We start from the raw sequence: 17,182 nt of genomic DNA on the forward strand, positions 1-17,182 counted from the left end.
GCTTATGGAGAGGAGCATGAAAGCAGTGTGTCAGCAGTGCAATGATCGGGGATTCTTCTTGTGTGGCAATCGCTGTGTCTCATATCTATGACCTCATCTAGTGGCTTCTCGAGACACAGCTGTATGATCCTGGGGCACATCTGGCTATGGGGAGGGGGGCTGACTATTACTGCAGGAACATCTAACTACTGTGGAGGGGGCTATTTTTGGGAGGGGGCTCAAACGGCTTATGCACGGGTCGGCTTATATGCGAGTATATATGGTAAGTGTGTAACTGTACACACTTAAAGTGTACCAGAGAACTCCGCTCACAAAGATTTTTTTACTTCATCCAGCCCCATATGCGCAGATGCGTCCCTCGCCATCCTCTCTGGGTCCTCCGTTTAGCGGCAATCAGCCCCGGTATCTGGCTCAGTGACATCAGCCATGGTCTTCTGTACATGTGCAGGAGGTTCGCGCAGAAGATCCAGACTGAAGCCGACTAAGCCAGTCACTGGGGCTGATTGCGGCTGAACGGAGGATTATGGGAGGACGGCGAGGGACACATCCATGCTTATGGGGCTGGAGGAAACCCTGGGTAAGTAAAAAATCATTGTGAGTTGAGAGCTCTTGTTTTCTTTAAAGGAGTCATTAGGCAAAAAACCCTCTTCCCGCTCTACTTACCCGGGGATTCCTCCAGCTGACATGTCCCACACCCCAGCTCAGCGCTCAGTCGCTGGCCCCAGGTCCCCGCCGTGCATACGATTGCACACTTCGCCCTGATATCTTGCAGCATGTCCGATCAATACATACAACCCAATTTTGGCGCCCAAAATTAAAGGCAATTAAAGGGTTTAAAAGACATTTTATTGACAAGGTGTGAAAATATCACCTAGGAGAAAAAGTTAATTGCATATGGGCCCAGGAATGCTTTCAAATGTTCTTTTATGTACATAAGAATAGGTTCTTAAATTTTACTTTAGGAAGTTTAATCCTACTTTAACTGATGTAGTATTTGTCTTTAGCCTGGAACAGCAATGATCCTATTTATATGGAATAATCCAACTAGTGTTAGTTTCTCTTACATTTATTTGACAAAAATTGCCTTTAAAACTGAGTATCACTGGAGAATTCATGTTTTTATTCCTGTTACAAGTCCCCTTCTGACACAGCTGTAATGTAGTACCACAGAACATTAGTTTCTTTATGGCATTTGACCGCAGAAGTCCCTCAACAGTCTGGATTTCATGAAGCAATTTTAAGAAATTTGTTTTGTCTTTTTTTTCTCCCCCTTTTTTAATTTCTGTGCAGGCGCTGAGAGTGCCAGTGACATTGCTCTATACTCCGGTCTGGGAGCAGCCATCATTGCCGTGGCCGTATTGGTGGTGGGAATTACGTTGTATCGAAGGAGCCAGAGCGAGTATGGCGTGGATGTTATTGATTCGTCTGCCCTGACTGGAGGCTTTCAGACTTTCAATTTCAAAACTGTTCGACAAGGTTAGTCTTCTGTGACCTTGGTCTCTTTTTTACCCTAAACAACTTGTCCTATGAGTTGTTCAGCTCAACACGTTTCATGAAAAATAAAACATGTCAGTCTCCCTAAGTCTTGGTAACAAACTTCTTTAACTGTTCATTGTACATAGGTTGTCATCTAAGGTCTCCTGTTCTACATCAGCCATGCATTTCTTTTTGTATCAAAGTCCATATAAGGAGTCTAAACCATTTTTTCAGTGTCTTCAGATTACATTATTGTTTTGTAAATAATATTGTGGACGTTAAAGGCAACCTACATGCAGCTAATCTAGTCAGATCTGATGATGTCAGAAACACCTGATCTGCTGCATGCTTGTTCAGGGTCTCTCACTAAAGGTATAAGAGGCAGAGGATCAGCAGGATTGCCAGGGAACTGGCATTGCTTTAAAAGAAATAAATATGGCAGCCTCCATATCTATTTTTTTTATTTAAATAAACTTTATTATACTTACCAGGTGTCAGATGTTCGGCTTTTGTCCGTAGCCTTGCCCTAAAGGAAGAGGTCATAGGTGCTTCTCTAGAACCAATCAGGGAAGTGCCTGTGACCGCTACTGTTAAGGGGCGGGGCTGCGGACAGAAGCTGGAAATATGGACAACCGGTCAGCATGATTACATTTATTTAAATTCCTAATCGCTCGCTACTATACACAGCATTAACCTTCCTGGCGGTCGGGGTAAGCCGCGCAGGAGGTTTTCTCCGGCCCTGTTGGGCCGATTTTCTTAATTCTTTTTTTTGCTGGACGCAGCTAGCACTTTGCTAGCTGCGCCAGCACACTGATCGCCGCCGGCCTGCGCCCGATCGCCGCTATCCGTTGCGGCGCGCGGCCCCCCCCCCCTCAGACCCCGTGCGCTGCCTGGCCAATCAGTGCCAGGCAGCGCCGAGGGGTGGATCGGGACTCCCAATGACGTCACAAAGTCGCTGACGTCGGTGACGTCATCCCGCCCCGTCGCCATGGCGACAGGGGAAGCCCTCCAGGAAATCCCGTTCTTTGAACGGGATTTCCTGATCGGAGATCGCCGAAGGCGATCGAAGAAGGCGGGGGGATGCCGCTGAGCGGCTATCATGTAGCGAGCCCTGGGCTCACTACATGATTTAAAAAAAAAAAAAAAAAAAAAACTGCCGCGCTGCCTCCTGGCGGAATTTTTCATACCGCCAGGAGGGTTAAGTGCTCAAAATGCTGCATGTCCTGCGATTGTAATTACCCCAAATCAGAATAACTTTAGTGGGTTCCCCACAACTCACTTTCGTTGGTAAAGCATTTTGTGGAATTGCCGGCAATTGTTGGCGATCCCGAAACGCTGCCAAAATCACCCTAGTGGTGGGTCCCAGTACTCACTGCAGCTAGCAGTATCAGCCTAGACTGTACATTATGGTGTTGATATACAAGGAATCCTAAACTTTATACTAAGTTATAGTACCGTATATACTCGAGTATAAGTCGACCCTAGTATAAGCCGACCCCTCAACATTTACCTAAAAAACTAGGAAAAAATTATTATGAGTATAAGGGGATGTGCACATTTTACTTGACAGTCCGCGCACTGATTCCCCTGCTGTTATGACCCCCTACAGTGATACGAGGCACCACTAGAGGGCGTCATAACAAGTCTGCGACTGCCCAGCAGGGGAATCAGTGCGCGAACTGTCAAGTAAAATGCGCACATCCCCACTCTGCAGATCCCGACAGGAACACACAGGGACAGAAAGGCCACATCATAGGTATGGCTGCGGGCCAAATTTCGATCTGGCGGTGCGTGGAGTAATCTTATAGGTAGCAGATTTACCAGAAGAACTTTAAACACTGTGCACGTGGCGATGGTGGCAGGGGGCGGGGCTTAAGCGGACGTTTGTACCAAAATGTTTTGTGCACATTGCGGTGCTGGCTGCACAGAGGACCCCCAACTTACTCTTAACTCGTGTATAAAATTCGGCTCATACACGAGTATATACGGAGCATGCAGAGTGAATTGTTCTCTACGTTTATACGAGGTTTGTACTGTATGTGTTATTTTGCTGCTATCCTGAATTCAACCCTGGATTTCTTTAATTTGGAGGAGGCTCCATCCACTTCTCACGCCAGCTGTTTTCTGATTTGCTATGTAAGGGAATTATGCATGGGATGCAAAACTACACTTATAGATAGGGAGCAGCTCTCGCTCATTAAAGGAAGAGTCTGGTTACATGGTGTTCTTTAGCAGTAGGAAAGAGTAAATAAAATATCATGCTTCGGGAAGCCTGCAGGCAAAGGATAAAAATTCACATCTAGGCATTTTTTTTTACTATGGTCGGTTACTGCTGCATTCCCCAGAGAAGAGTCCTGTGACAGTTTAACCTAGTGAATGTAGAACACACTGATCCAGCAAAGGCACACGGTCATGGGACAAGTGCATCAGGTGCATCCTATATATAAAGCACACCTAAAGTGAGAAAGATATTAAGGCTGACTTGGATTTTAAAGAATACAGATTGCCTGGCTGTCCTGCTGATTATCTGCCTCTAATTCTTTTAGCTGTTGACTGCTAACAAGCATGCAGATCAGATGTTTTTGACTGAAGTCTGACTGGATTAGTCAAATGTTTGTTTCAGGTGTGTAATTCAGACACTACTGAAGCCAGAAAGAACAGCAGGACAGCCAGGCAACTGGTATTGTTGAAAAGGAAGTAATTATAGCAGCCTCCGTATCCCTCTCACTTCACGTGTCTTTAAAGGCAATGTGCAGTTATCCATAGAAACAAATACCAAACTCATACTTCACTAACCTGACTATAATAATTGGATTCTGAATCAGTATTCACGAGTTACATGACCTACAGCCAAACTTTAGCTCAGAAACCAAGCTCTATGAGCTGAACCTAATTTTTTTTCCCCTCACGGGTGAAGCAAGGGTTTATTTCTAATTTCCCATGCATTTAATTGAAACAAAAGACTATCACCTTTCGAACACAGCTTATTTAAAAAATGGCATACTTCCCTACTTTCTGAGATAAGAAACAGGGACCCCTTCAAGACACACCCCTGCCACACCTCTAACCACACCCCCACCACACCCCCACCATGCTTCTACCACACTCCTTGTCATGATGAATACTACAAAGAATGTATGAGCAAAAATTCAAGCCACACTGGTAATATCTATCTTCAATTAGTTCTCCTTCATATTCACTTGAAAATACCGTAAGGAATATATCAATTTAAAGGATGAGTATACGTCGGATGTTGCTTGTTGCATTGTAATACAACATTAAAGTCACAATGCAGCATTACAACGCATTACCGTAGCATACAGTAGGCACAGGAAAGCATACCGGCAATGAAAAGTATGCTTTCCTGTAGCTGGTAACATGTGCGTTTAGAGGTAATGCACTGCAAGCAGTGAGTTACCATAACACTACACATTACAATGCAACACTAACATTACACTGTGAACGTCCCATAGGATTAGCATTGCAGAGCAGTAAGCTGCGTTAGCAGAGTTTATAACGCAGCTCCGCAACCTCCCACTGTGAATGCAGCCTAAAGTTTAGAGTCGATTAGAATTGATTAGAGGTTGTGAAGGGTAAAAAGGGGAGGCAAGGGAAGGGGTGTGAACATTGGGGGCTTCATCAAAGTTTCACCTGGGGGGCGCCATGAATTGTAGCAACGCCTCTGATTATCTGCAACCAGCTTTGAGGAAAACCAATACTCCACATGATTATAGCGCACTACCCAATGCTCTTATGGTGGCAATACACCGGTCGATTTGCCATCAGATTTGACCAACAGATAGATCCCTCTCTGATTGAATCTGATCAGAGAGGGATCATATGGCCACCTTTACTGCAAACAGATTGTGAACCGATTTCAGCCTGAAACTGTTCACAATCTGTGGTGGTGGTGGTGCTGCCGCCGCTCCCCCCTCCCCCCTGCATACATCACCTGCTCTGCCGGCGCGAATCCCCGCTGTCACTGCTGTCTTCTCTGCTCTGGTCTGGTCTACGGCATGCTTCACTTCTTCCTGCCCGGCAGGAAACTTCCTGCTGGGCAGGAAGAAGTGAAGCATGCCGAAGACCAGACCAGAGCAGAGAAGACAGCAGTGAGCGGGGATTTGCGCCGGCCGGAGCAGGTAATGTATACCCGCTACATTGCGCAGGTCGTCGGGCATTCGAACGCCGCTAACGACGCACTCCCGACCCGCCGGCGACCGAGAAAAATCTTCCGCACAGAAGGGTCGAGGGGAATCGACGGGAACGATCGATTTCGGACGGAAATCGATCGTTCTGTCAAAGTTGTGCACGGCGATTTCACAGCCGTTTCGATCACTGTGATCGAAACGGCTGTATATTGGCGGGAAAATCGTTAGGTGTATGGGTCCATTTAGAGGTACAGATTAGTGCAGATAATCTTAACTTGTTGGATCAGCCCGTAACAGATTGCCATAAAAAGGATATGCTATAGATAATCTCAGGAATGCCCTTACCAAAGGAATTATCAATATATACAGTCATAGCCCTATACTCTGTGCAGTACGTTGAATTAGCTAGACTGTTTCTGGTACAAGCCATCTCCAATCATGCAGAATGCTGCAGCTATGAAATGCATATGAAATATAGATAGGAACCCCATAAAGGACATGGCTCAATATGTAAGTGCATACTAAAATGACAATAACTTAGAGATACAGAAGTGCTCACTTTATATTCTGTGTAATGCTTTGATGGTTTTCATCAGACAGGAATTAGCATTACAGGTTTATATAGAAGTCCTTGGGCTAGCGAATTTATACAATAAAAAGGGTTATTTTCCTATGCAGTAAAGACGCTCAGACTCTGGATATAAGGCCACTCGTGCATTTCATTTCATGTCTGAATTATAAGGTCACGGCTACATTAAAGCGGATCCTTTTATCTTGCAGGTAACTCTCTATTACTGAACTCTTCACTGCAACCTGATTTAACAGTGAGCAGAACATACAGCGGTCCAATTTGTTTCCAGGACCCGATGGACAAAGAGCTAATGACGGACTCTTCAATATTTAACCCCTTAACAGACATTAAGGTCAAAGTGCAAAGTTCCTTCATGGTGTCCTTGGGAGTGACAGAGAGGCCAGACTTTCACAATAAGACTCTTACAGGGACCTTTCCCCATGGGAACAGCAGGTGCTTTGGGACAATACACAGTCGGAATAAAACTCCCTACATTCAAAACCTGTCTTCTATTTCTTCGAAGCCGGAGATGAGAGTATGCGGAATTTTCGGCCATCAAGGAGGGCGCCTGGTGATGCCAAATACAGGTACGTTTCTTCCTTGCGCTTTACTCAGATGGGTGATGGATAACACTGTTTCCTAATTTAGCTTTCAGTAGATGGCAAATCAGCTTCATTATATACTGGTGCCTACATACAAGATATATGACATGCATGTATGTTTCCACATCAAAAAACAATGTATTTATGCCATCAAAGAATGTTGCATATATCAAGTATATAACTCTCTTCAAAAAGGAACAAGGAACCAAACCGGTCAAGTTTCCATGATACGTTGTAAATCAAACTGTGTTTTTCCTTAAAGTGGACGCAAACTCTAGCACATCACACAAGGGAAAGTCTTTATTTCACACATGGTAGCTGAATAAATTCACTGAACTGAGTTCTGTGCTTTTTTAGGATTTCCATAAACCATAATGAAGATGTTTTTTTCCCCCTAAAGGGTATCATGCTGTAGCTAATCTTTTAGAGCAGAGAGGAAGTTCTGAACTAAGTTCCACTTTTAGTCCTGCTCTAGTCAGGTTCCTCAGTGAGACTTTGTCAAGGAACAATGCTTCCTAGAAATGACCATCATGCTATTAACCTGTATGATAAATATACATATCTCATCTGCTGACCAGCTGCAGCACCATATGTATTGAAAGCGAGGTCATCTTTTGGCGTTAGTGTGGTGACAGACTCTGCAGTCATCACTTTCACTTTCAAAGTCTTTATTCATTGAGTAATAGAACACAGGGCCGTTTCTAGCCCCGTTCAGCCGGTTCTGCTGAACGGGGCGCTGATGAGAGACAGATTGGGGGGCGCCAGGCAGAAGGAGAAGGATGTGACGTCACCACCAGGTGGGGTGCGTGCAGGTATGGCTTGTGCTATGGGCGCCATACCTGCCACCAGCCGCTGCCGCCATTGCCTGCGCCCCCCTCTCGCAATAATCCTATCAGTCGGTGCCGCCCCCGCCGCCTGAACATCCTCGTTATTGCAGGCATCAGCGCATAAGCAGTGTCAGAAGGACGCACGCTACTCGCGCACAGTGTACTCCACATGCGGAAGTGACTAATGACGTCACTTCTGCATGTGGAGTACTCTGGGCGCGAGTAGCGTGCGTACCTTCTGTCACTGCTTACGCGCTGATGCCTGCAATAACGTGGATGTTCAAGCGGCGGGGGCGGCACTGACTGATCGGATTAATCAGCGGAGGACTGGTCGCCGCAGATCTGAGGTCTGTAACCCCCAGACCCCAGTCAGCACCCAGCCCCCCAAGCAAGCCTGCACTGAGCCCCCCTAGAAAGCCGGCACCCAGTCAGCACCCAGCCCCCCCAGCAAGCCTGCACCCAACCCCCCCCCCCCAGCAAGCCTGCACCCAGTCAGCACCCACCCCCCAGCAAGCCAGCACCCAGCAAGCCTGCACCCAGTCAGCACCCAGCCCCCCCAGCAAGCCTGCACCCAGCCCCCCAGCAAGCCTGCACCCAGTCAGCACCCAGCCCCCCCAGCAAGCCTGCACCCAGTCAGCACCCAGCCCCCCCAGCAAGCCTGCACCCAGTCAGCACCCAGCCCCCCCCAGCAAGCCTGCACCCAGTCAGCACCCAGCCCCCCCAGCAAGCCTGCACCCAGTCAACACCCAGCCCCCCCCAGCAAGCCTGCACCCAGCCCCCCAGCAAGCCTGCACCCAGTCAGCACCCAGCCCCCCCCAGCAAGCCTGCACCCAGCCCTCCCAGCAAGCCTGCACCCAGTCAGCACCCAGCCCCCAGCAAGCCTGCACCCAGTCAGCACTCAGCCCCCCAGCAAGCCTGCACCCAGTCAGCACCCAGCCCCCCCAGCAAGCCTGCACCCAGCCCTCCCAGCAAGCCTGCACCCAGTCAGCACCCAGCCCCCAGCAAGCCTGCACCCAGTCAGCACTCAGCCCCCCAGCAAGCCTGCACCCAGTCAGCACCCAGCCCCCCAGCAAGCCTGCACCCAGTCAGCACCCAGCCCCCCCAGCAAGCCTGCACCCAGCCCTCCCAGCAAGCCTGCACCCAGTCAGCACCCAGCCCCCAGCAAGCCTGCACCCAGTCAGCACTCAGCCCCCCAGCAAGCCTGCACCCAGTCAGCACCCAGCCCCCCAGCAAGCCTGCACCCAGTCAGCACCCAGCCCCCCAGCAAGCCTGCACCCAGTCAGCCCCACAGCAAGCCTGCACCCAGTCAGCACCCAGCCCCCCCCCCCCCCCAGCAAGCCTGCACCCAGCCTCCCCCCAGCAAGCCTGCACCCAGCCCCCCCAGCAAGCCAGCACCCTGCGCTAGGCAGCAGTCTGCCCCCAGGCAGCACCCTACCCCAGCATGCACTATGCCTCAGGCAGCCAGCATCCTACTCTAGGCAGCTCCCTGCCACAGCCAGCTCCCTGCCGACAGCCCTCAGCAAGCACCCTGCGCCAAGCCAGCAATTAGGGGACAGCTATGGCTACCTAATATCATGGGGATACATCTTGCAAGCTAATACTAATACTGTATATGTGCACGTGGCTACTTAATTATTTTATCGGGGGAACATGGCTAGTTAATTTGTTTATGCAGGGCAAACTTGGCTACTTAATCATTTTATCTTGACGCACCTGCCTATGTAATTTGTTTGTTTGAGACACCTGGCTGTTTCATTATTTTATTTGGTGGTGTGTAACTACTTCACTATTTTATCTCGATGATTGTGACAACTTTATTTTTATTGTGCGGCACATGTCTACTTATTTTATCTGGAGGCATGGAAGTATTTGATCATTTTATCTGGAGGCATGGAAGTATTTGATTATTTTATCTGGAGGCAGGGAACTTATTAATTATTTTATCTGGAAGTGGGATTGCAACATGTACTGGGAGGGGGGTTGTGGGGTCAGGCCAGTGGGGGGGGGGGGGGGGGGGCATATTTTTTGACTCTCGAACTGGGTGAAATTTAGCCTAGAAACTGCCCTGATAGAGCATATGTGTTTTTTGGACCTCACTTTGTGTGTCCCAATGTGACCTAAACCAAGATCCTGCATGGCAAACAGATTTGGCTATGTGCTGATGCTACATATCCCCAAATTAGTAGTAAGATAGTGCACACACGTGGCTGCTACCAGTGGGCTGGTGTTAAGTGGTTAATAAATATATATCTGGTAATCGAAATTTAGGAATTTGTCCTAAGCCAGCTGTGTCAACTAAGTTGAACAACGTCCAGGAAGATGCACTAAATGGCTGTGTGATTTGTTAGATTAGGAAAATAAGTGTGCAAAATGTTAAAGTCAGAATGTCACGGTTCATAGATTTGAATCAGTCTCACACCCTTTATAATTTCCAGTTCCACACCCACAAAGGAGGTTACATCTGAATGCTGAGACGTATCCTCCTGTGAACATAGAGTCTAAATGCATGTAGTTTATCCTGCTGCTATCTAGATTTGATAAGATTGTATCATTGATGGGCACCTTAACCTCCTTGCCGGTTATCCCGAGCTCAGCTCGGGGTAACCTGCGCAGGAGGATTTCTCAGGCCCCGCTGGGCCAATTTCTATGAAATAAAAAGCAGCACACGCAGCCGGCACTTTGCCAGCCGCGTGTGCTACCTGATCGCCGCCGCAGCGCGGCGATCCGCCGCGTGCAGCGGCGAAAGAGGGTCCCCCCAGCCGCCCGAGCCCAGCGCAGCCGGAACAAACAGTTCCGGCCAGCGCTAAGGGCTGGATCGGAGGCGGCAGACGTCAGGACGTCGGCTGACGTCCATGACGTCACTCCGCTCGTCGCCATGGCGACGAGGAAAGCGAAACAAGGAAGGCCGCATCCGGAGCGCCCTCTAGTGGGATTTCATGCAGCTGGCTGCATGAAATAGTTTTTTTTTAATTTAAAAAAAACCCTCCCGCAGCCTCCCTGGCGATTTTAAAAGAACGCCAGGGAGGTTAACTTGCACATACTGTAGATAGAGCACTTAAACCTTATCAGAAGCAATGTATTACTTAGATATACAGTAGCTGGCTTTTATTTACTTTTCAGGAAAAAGACTACATTTGGCAAGCTGTTCAACTTTGCTGATTTGCATAGATAACAACCTTAGGTTTTTTTTTAACTCTTCCTGTACTGTATCACAGAAAGGGTTTCCAGACAATGTCTTAGTAGGGCTAGTACTATATGTACCAATGTTTATCTCATCATTTCACATGCCACTTCAGGTATGCTTTAAATATATGTTGAGTGGTTGTTACTAGGTACATATTGCCTGAATGTTTCATTTACATTTAGGAATCATTCTATTTTTTGTAAAAAAAAAAAGGAAGTTATTACAAAGCAACCACAAACATTCTTAATATCTTGTAAAGTGCCTCTATGTGATACAGTATAATGTTGTTTTTCTTGCTCAAAGTGCTTGTTATCACTCCACTCTACTGGTGCACCTCCATCAAAATTAATATGGAAGCAATTAAAGCCTTTTTTGTTTTAGCAGTGTTAATAATTATTAGGGATGGGACGACAAATCCGGCGAATCCACGAATCCCTCGAATATTGGGAAATATTCAATATTCGTGGATTCGAATCCCGACGCCATTTTCCACTTTGCGAATCCGCCGAATCCCGACGCTGCATCGCCGCGCATCCGCCGCTCGCACTCGTCCTCGTCCTCCTCCAAGCCCCCCCCGCGTCTCCTCCGCCCGCCCCGCGCCTCCTCCGCCCGCCCGCATACATTGTATCAACTCACCTGTCCAGTGGAGCGCAGAGCGGCAGACCTCTCGCTCACTTCCTGGTTCCCTCTAGTGACGGCTTTTACAATGACGTCATCAGTAAAAGCCGGTCCGGCCACTAGAGGGAACCGAGAAGTAACGACGAGGTCTGCCGCTCTGCACTCCACTGGACAGGTGAGTTGATACTTATGCAGGCACGGGGGACGGAGGAGGCCGTGGGGGTGAGCGGAGGAGGCACGGGGGGGGAGGGGGAGCGACACCTACCTACCTACCTACCTACCTACCTACCTCTATACCTACCTCTATACCTACCTAAAGGCCCCCTATACGTACCTACCTACCTACCCACCCGCCACTATACCTACCTACCTACAGGCCCCTATACCTACCTAAAGGATACATACCTACCTACCTACCACTATCCCTACCTACCTACAGGCCCCTATACCTACCTAAAGGCCCCCTATATGTACCTACCTACCTACCTAAAGGCCCCTATACCTACCTACCTACATATCTACCTATACTTAAGGCCCTATACCCTGCTACCTATACTGAAGGTCCCTTTAACTACCTACCTACCTACCTACAGGACACTATACCTACCTACCGGCCACTATACCTACCTACCTACAGGCCACTATACCTACCTAAAGGCCCCCTATACGTACCTACCTACCTAAAGGCCCCCTATATGTACCTACCTACCTAAAGGCCCCTATACCTACCTACCTACCTAAAGGCCCCTATACGTACCTACCTACCTAAAGGCCCCTATACCTACCTACAGGCCTCTATACCTACCTACCTAAAGGCCCCTATACCTACCTAAAGGCCCCCTATACGTGCCTACCTACCTAAAGGCCCCTATACCTACCTACCTAAAGGCCCCTATACCTACCTACCTACATACCTACCTATACTTAAGGCCCTATACCCTGCTACCTATACTGAAGGTCCCTTTAACTACCTACCTACCTACAGGACACTATACCTACCTACCTACTGGCCACTATACCTACCTACCTACAGGCCACTATACCTACCTAAAGGCCCCCTATACGTACCTACCTACCTACCTACCTAAAGGCCCCTATACCTACCTACCTAAAGGCCCCTATACCTACCTACATACCTACCTATACTTAAGGCCCTATACCCTGCTACCTATACTGAAGGTTCCTTTACCTACCTAAAGGCCCCTATACCTACCTACATACCTACCTATAATTAAGGCCTCTATATACCCTGTTACCTATACTGAAGGCCCATATACCCTGCTACCTATACTGAAGGCCCATATACCCTGCTACCTATACTGAAGGCCCATATAACCTGCTACCTATACTGAAGGCCCATATACCCTGCTACCTATACTGAAGGCCCATATACCCTGCTACCTATACTGAAGGCCCATGTACCCTGCTACCTATACTGAAGGCCTATATACCCTGCTACCTATACTGAAGGCCTATATACCCTGCTACCTATACTGAAGGCCCATATACCCTGCTACCTATACTGAAGGCCCATATACCCTGCTACCTATACTGAAGGCCCATATACCCTGCTACCTATACTGAAGGCCCATATACCCTGCTACCTATACTGAAGGCCCATATACCCTGCTACCTATACTGAAGGCCCATATACCCTGCTACCTATACTGAAGGCCCATATACCCTGCTACCTATACTGAAGGCCTATATACCCTGCTACCTATACTGAAGGCCTATATACCCTGCTACCTATACTGAAGGCCCATATACCCTGCTACCTATACTGAAGGCCCATATACCCTGCTACCTATACTGAAGGCCCATATACCCTGCTACCTATACTGAAGGCCCATATACCCTGCTACCTATACTGAAGGCCCATATACCCTGCTACCTATACTGAAGGCCCATATACCCTGCTACCTATACTGAAGGCCTATATACCCTGCTACCTATACTGAAGGCCTATATACCCTGCTACCTATACTGAAGGCCCATATACCTTGCTACCTATACTGCAGGCCCCTATACCTTGCTACCTATACTGAAAGCTACCAATATTGAAGGCACCCATACCTAGCTAGCTATACTGAAGGCACCTTTACCTCGCTACCTATACTGCGGGCAACTATACCACGGATCGCACAATTCTTATGTGCAGGATTCGTTAGATTCGGGATTCGAAAGGTTCGAGATATTCGAGAACCTTTTCAGATTCGGATTCGGATTCGAAAAAATTGTGGATTCGTCCCATCCCTAATAATTATCTTGCAATGGGACAGGTTTTATTAGTGATAATACCATTAAAATATAAGTTGAAGTACTATGGGGTCTTATAGTAGATTCACAACAGGGTCCATTAATATATAGATATCTCACTGAGAAAATGGAATATATGTGTGAATGACCAAAACCGAAACCTTTTGTGAGTATCAAGCGCTATTGCCTACTGCAAAGGAAAATAATAAGCAGTGATTGCAGGGTAAAGGCATGCAGGTTAACAGCAGATTTCACATTGGAAGCAGTCTGTATACTTTAGCTAACAATGCTCCAGGCAGGAGTCACCAGGATTTAATGCTAACGTCCCACTGGCACTGTGTCATAATGCATAACGCTACTGTGACATTATTTAAACCGAAGCCAGTAATCTACCGCCAGCTCTGAGCCTCGATACAGGTGTGAACAACGACACCTTACATAAATAAGTGAAGATTCGTTAGGCGCAGCATCTTGTTTATCACCCACAACAGTGAATAATTTACAAGCTGTGTTAGAAGGTCTGTTGCTGAAAATAGGATTCCCTTGTAGCTGGGCACACATACTCATCTTTCACACAGGGACTGATGTGTGCATGTGCATAGACACTCATGTATTACAGGGCAAGCGTTCAATCATTTACAATGCTTTTCTTATTTTTTAGCATGAGCTGCAGATTAACACCACATTCAAGTATTTACCTTCAACTTGAATCACTATTGACTGCTTAAAGTTAAACTTTACTAAATAACATAATAAAAACATGTTTTTTTTATAGTTTTACTTCAGAAATGATTTAGTTACAGGTGGTGACTTCTTTACTGCTGGCAGGTGCATCACTGTGGAATGTTTGCTGTGGGTTTGGAGGTGAGCAGAAACTACATCTGCTCTCCCAGAGTGCTTGGGGCAGAAGGATGCATAACTGAATGACAGAGAGAGGTGGCAGCCCTTTCCAAAACAGGCTACATCTGAATGACTACCAGCATATTTGTGCAGAGCCTAATTATAGGAAGGGTACACATGTTGCATTCAAAACAGATGCACAAAATTAATAAAAATGGAGGATGTTAGCTTCCAAAACAGTTTGCATGCAAAGTATTCCATATTGGACCCTTCCACCGTCATGAGGCCATCCTTATGGAAGGGACCCTAGCCTCTAACTAATTAACCTATTTTAGTTCATGGACGTAGAAACTACGTCCAGGAACCATGCGCACCCCCGCGGCCAATCGCGTGCGTGCACGTGTGCTCCCGGCCCGCGGTTCATTAGCCAGGCAATCAGTGAATCTGGCTATGGTGCCCGATTACTGATTCCTCTCCCCCAGCTTCTATCGGAAGCTGCGCTTTTTCTGGCTGTTACCTTCCACATGCGTCTCTCTAAGCATATGTTACGCTTAGAGTGACGTCATGTAAACAAACTCATGGCTGCCATCTTGTGGCCAAAAAGTAAAACTACAACTAAAAGTAAAAAAAATAAAACTCAAGACACATTTACATTATAAAACTATTGTTTACATCCCACCCTCCCAAAAATACCCAAATAAAATGTTTAATATAAAAAAAACAAAAAACATTACAATAAAAAAAAAACATGTAAATATTTACCTAAGGGTCTAAACTTTTTAAATATCAATGTAAAGATGCAATATTTCTATATTTTTTTTATTTTAAACTTGTAAATAGTGATAGATGCAAAACGGAAAAAAATACACCTTTATTTCCAAATAAAATATTGTCGCCATACATTGTGATAGCGACATAATTTTAACCGTGTAATAACCGGGACATACGGGCAAACACAATACGTGAGTTTTAATTATGGAGGCATGTATTATTTTAAAACTATAATGGCTGAAAACTGAGAAATAATGATTTTTTTCCGTTTTTTTCTTATTCTTCCTGTTAAAATGCATTTACAGTAAAGTGGCTCTTAGCAAATCGTACCCCCCAAAGAAAGCCTAATTGGTGGCGGAAAAAACAAGATATAGATCAGTTCATTGTGATAAGTAGTGATAAAGTTATAGGCTAATGAATGGGAGGTGAACATTTCTCAAGTGAAAACGACGGAACGCGAATGGGTTAAAGTGAACCCGAGGTGGGTTTTACAAATCCTATTAGCACACAGAGGCTGGTTCTGCATATAATGCCCAGCCTCTGTTGCTATATTATATCCCCCAGGCCCCCCCTGCGCTCTGCTGTGCCCCCCAAAGTAAACCGCCTTGGTAGTGACACACAGCGTGTCGCCAGCAGGCTGTTTACATGTACACTGTAACTTTCCCCCGCCTTCTCTATTTCGCCACTCCCCGCCCACGTCCCTTCCCTCCAATCAGCAGGAGGGAAGGGACGCGGGCGGGGAGCGGAAACATAGAGGAGGTGGGGGAGCGGCGGAGAGTGACAGTGTAAATGTAGACAGCCTGCTGGCGACACGCTGTGTGTTGCTAGCATGGCAGTTTACTTTGGGGGAAACAGCAGAGCACGGGGGGGGGGGGGGATATAATATAGCAACAGAGGCTGGCTATTATACCAAATAGTTTCTAGCTAATTAACAAGCAAGTATACCTGGGTGGAGCTGGCCATAAAATGGTTTACACATTTTTGTAGATAACGGTAGAAATGGCAGTGCATACTAAGACCAGGACGCATTTGAATGACTACCAACAGAGGCGCGCAGAACCCTCTAGAGGCAACATACAGACCTTGTATTCAAACCAGATGCAATAATTATGCATAACTGAATAGCCTAGGCTAAACATCACTCAGAGGGTGGGATTACATACCAATATACAGCAATATATACATATAGGAAATGTTTCTGATTCTGAAACAAGGATAATTAACGTAAAATTGGATATCCTCCTGAATCATGTATCACATTCTACTATATGTCGTTGTGATGCCTCTTTAAGCTAATTATTAGGGATGGAAGGAAATCTACTAAATTATTCACTGTATCCTTTGGTGAGTTCATGTTCCAACTGTTTTTTTTTTTCCAATAGTTCCAACTAAATTAATTTAAAATTCTGCAAGGTATTATTCTCCTTGTTTAACAATATAAAGGGATCTCTAGTTGCCCCCCAGCTAGTCAGCCAGAGGCTTTGACAAAATGTGTCTCTACTTGCAATTAAAAAGGCAGATTTCTAACTGCACATATTCATGAACATATAGGGAAGGCCCCATCAAGTCTTTGCTATATAACTTGTTGTCATGCTGTAATTGGTGGGAGTTCTGCAGTGGGGCATACATTGAAAGAAGAATGCTTGCAAAATCTATCTGAAAAGATGAAGGAGTGTACTGTACAAGCTGGCAATAAGGCCACAATCACACATCAAATTAATCAGTTCACCCCCAAGGGTTTTTACCCTAAAGGACCAGAGCAATTTTTACCTGTCAACGCTCATCCCTTTTATTCCCTAATAACTTTATTACTACTTATCACAAGAAAATTAAAGGGAACCAAAGAGGAACGGGGGGTGAAAAAAGGAAAATATTTCATACATACC

At 46.5% G+C, this 17,182-nt stretch overlaps 1 protein-coding gene across 1 annotated transcript in view; it reads left to right on the forward strand.

Annotated features, from left to right (window-relative positions):
• Positions 1–17,182, forward strand: part of UNC5D (unc-5 netrin receptor D) — an 868,705-nt gene that overhangs the window by 676,512 nt on the left and 175,011 nt on the right. The window contains exons 9-10 of the mRNA XM_068273557.1: positions 1,291–1,476; positions 6,405–6,782. Coding sequence (XP_068129658.1) covers positions 1,291–1,476; positions 6,405–6,782 — 564 coding nt within the window. The remainder of the gene's footprint in view (positions 1–1,290; positions 1,477–6,404; positions 6,783–17,182) is intronic.

Source organism: Hyperolius riggenbachi, chromosome 3, assembly GCF_040937935.1.
Source record: "Hyperolius riggenbachi isolate aHypRig1 chromosome 3, aHypRig1.pri, whole genome shotgun sequence".
In the NCBI taxonomy this organism is placed as follows: Eukaryota; Metazoa; Chordata; class Amphibia; order Anura; family Hyperoliidae; genus Hyperolius; species Hyperolius riggenbachi.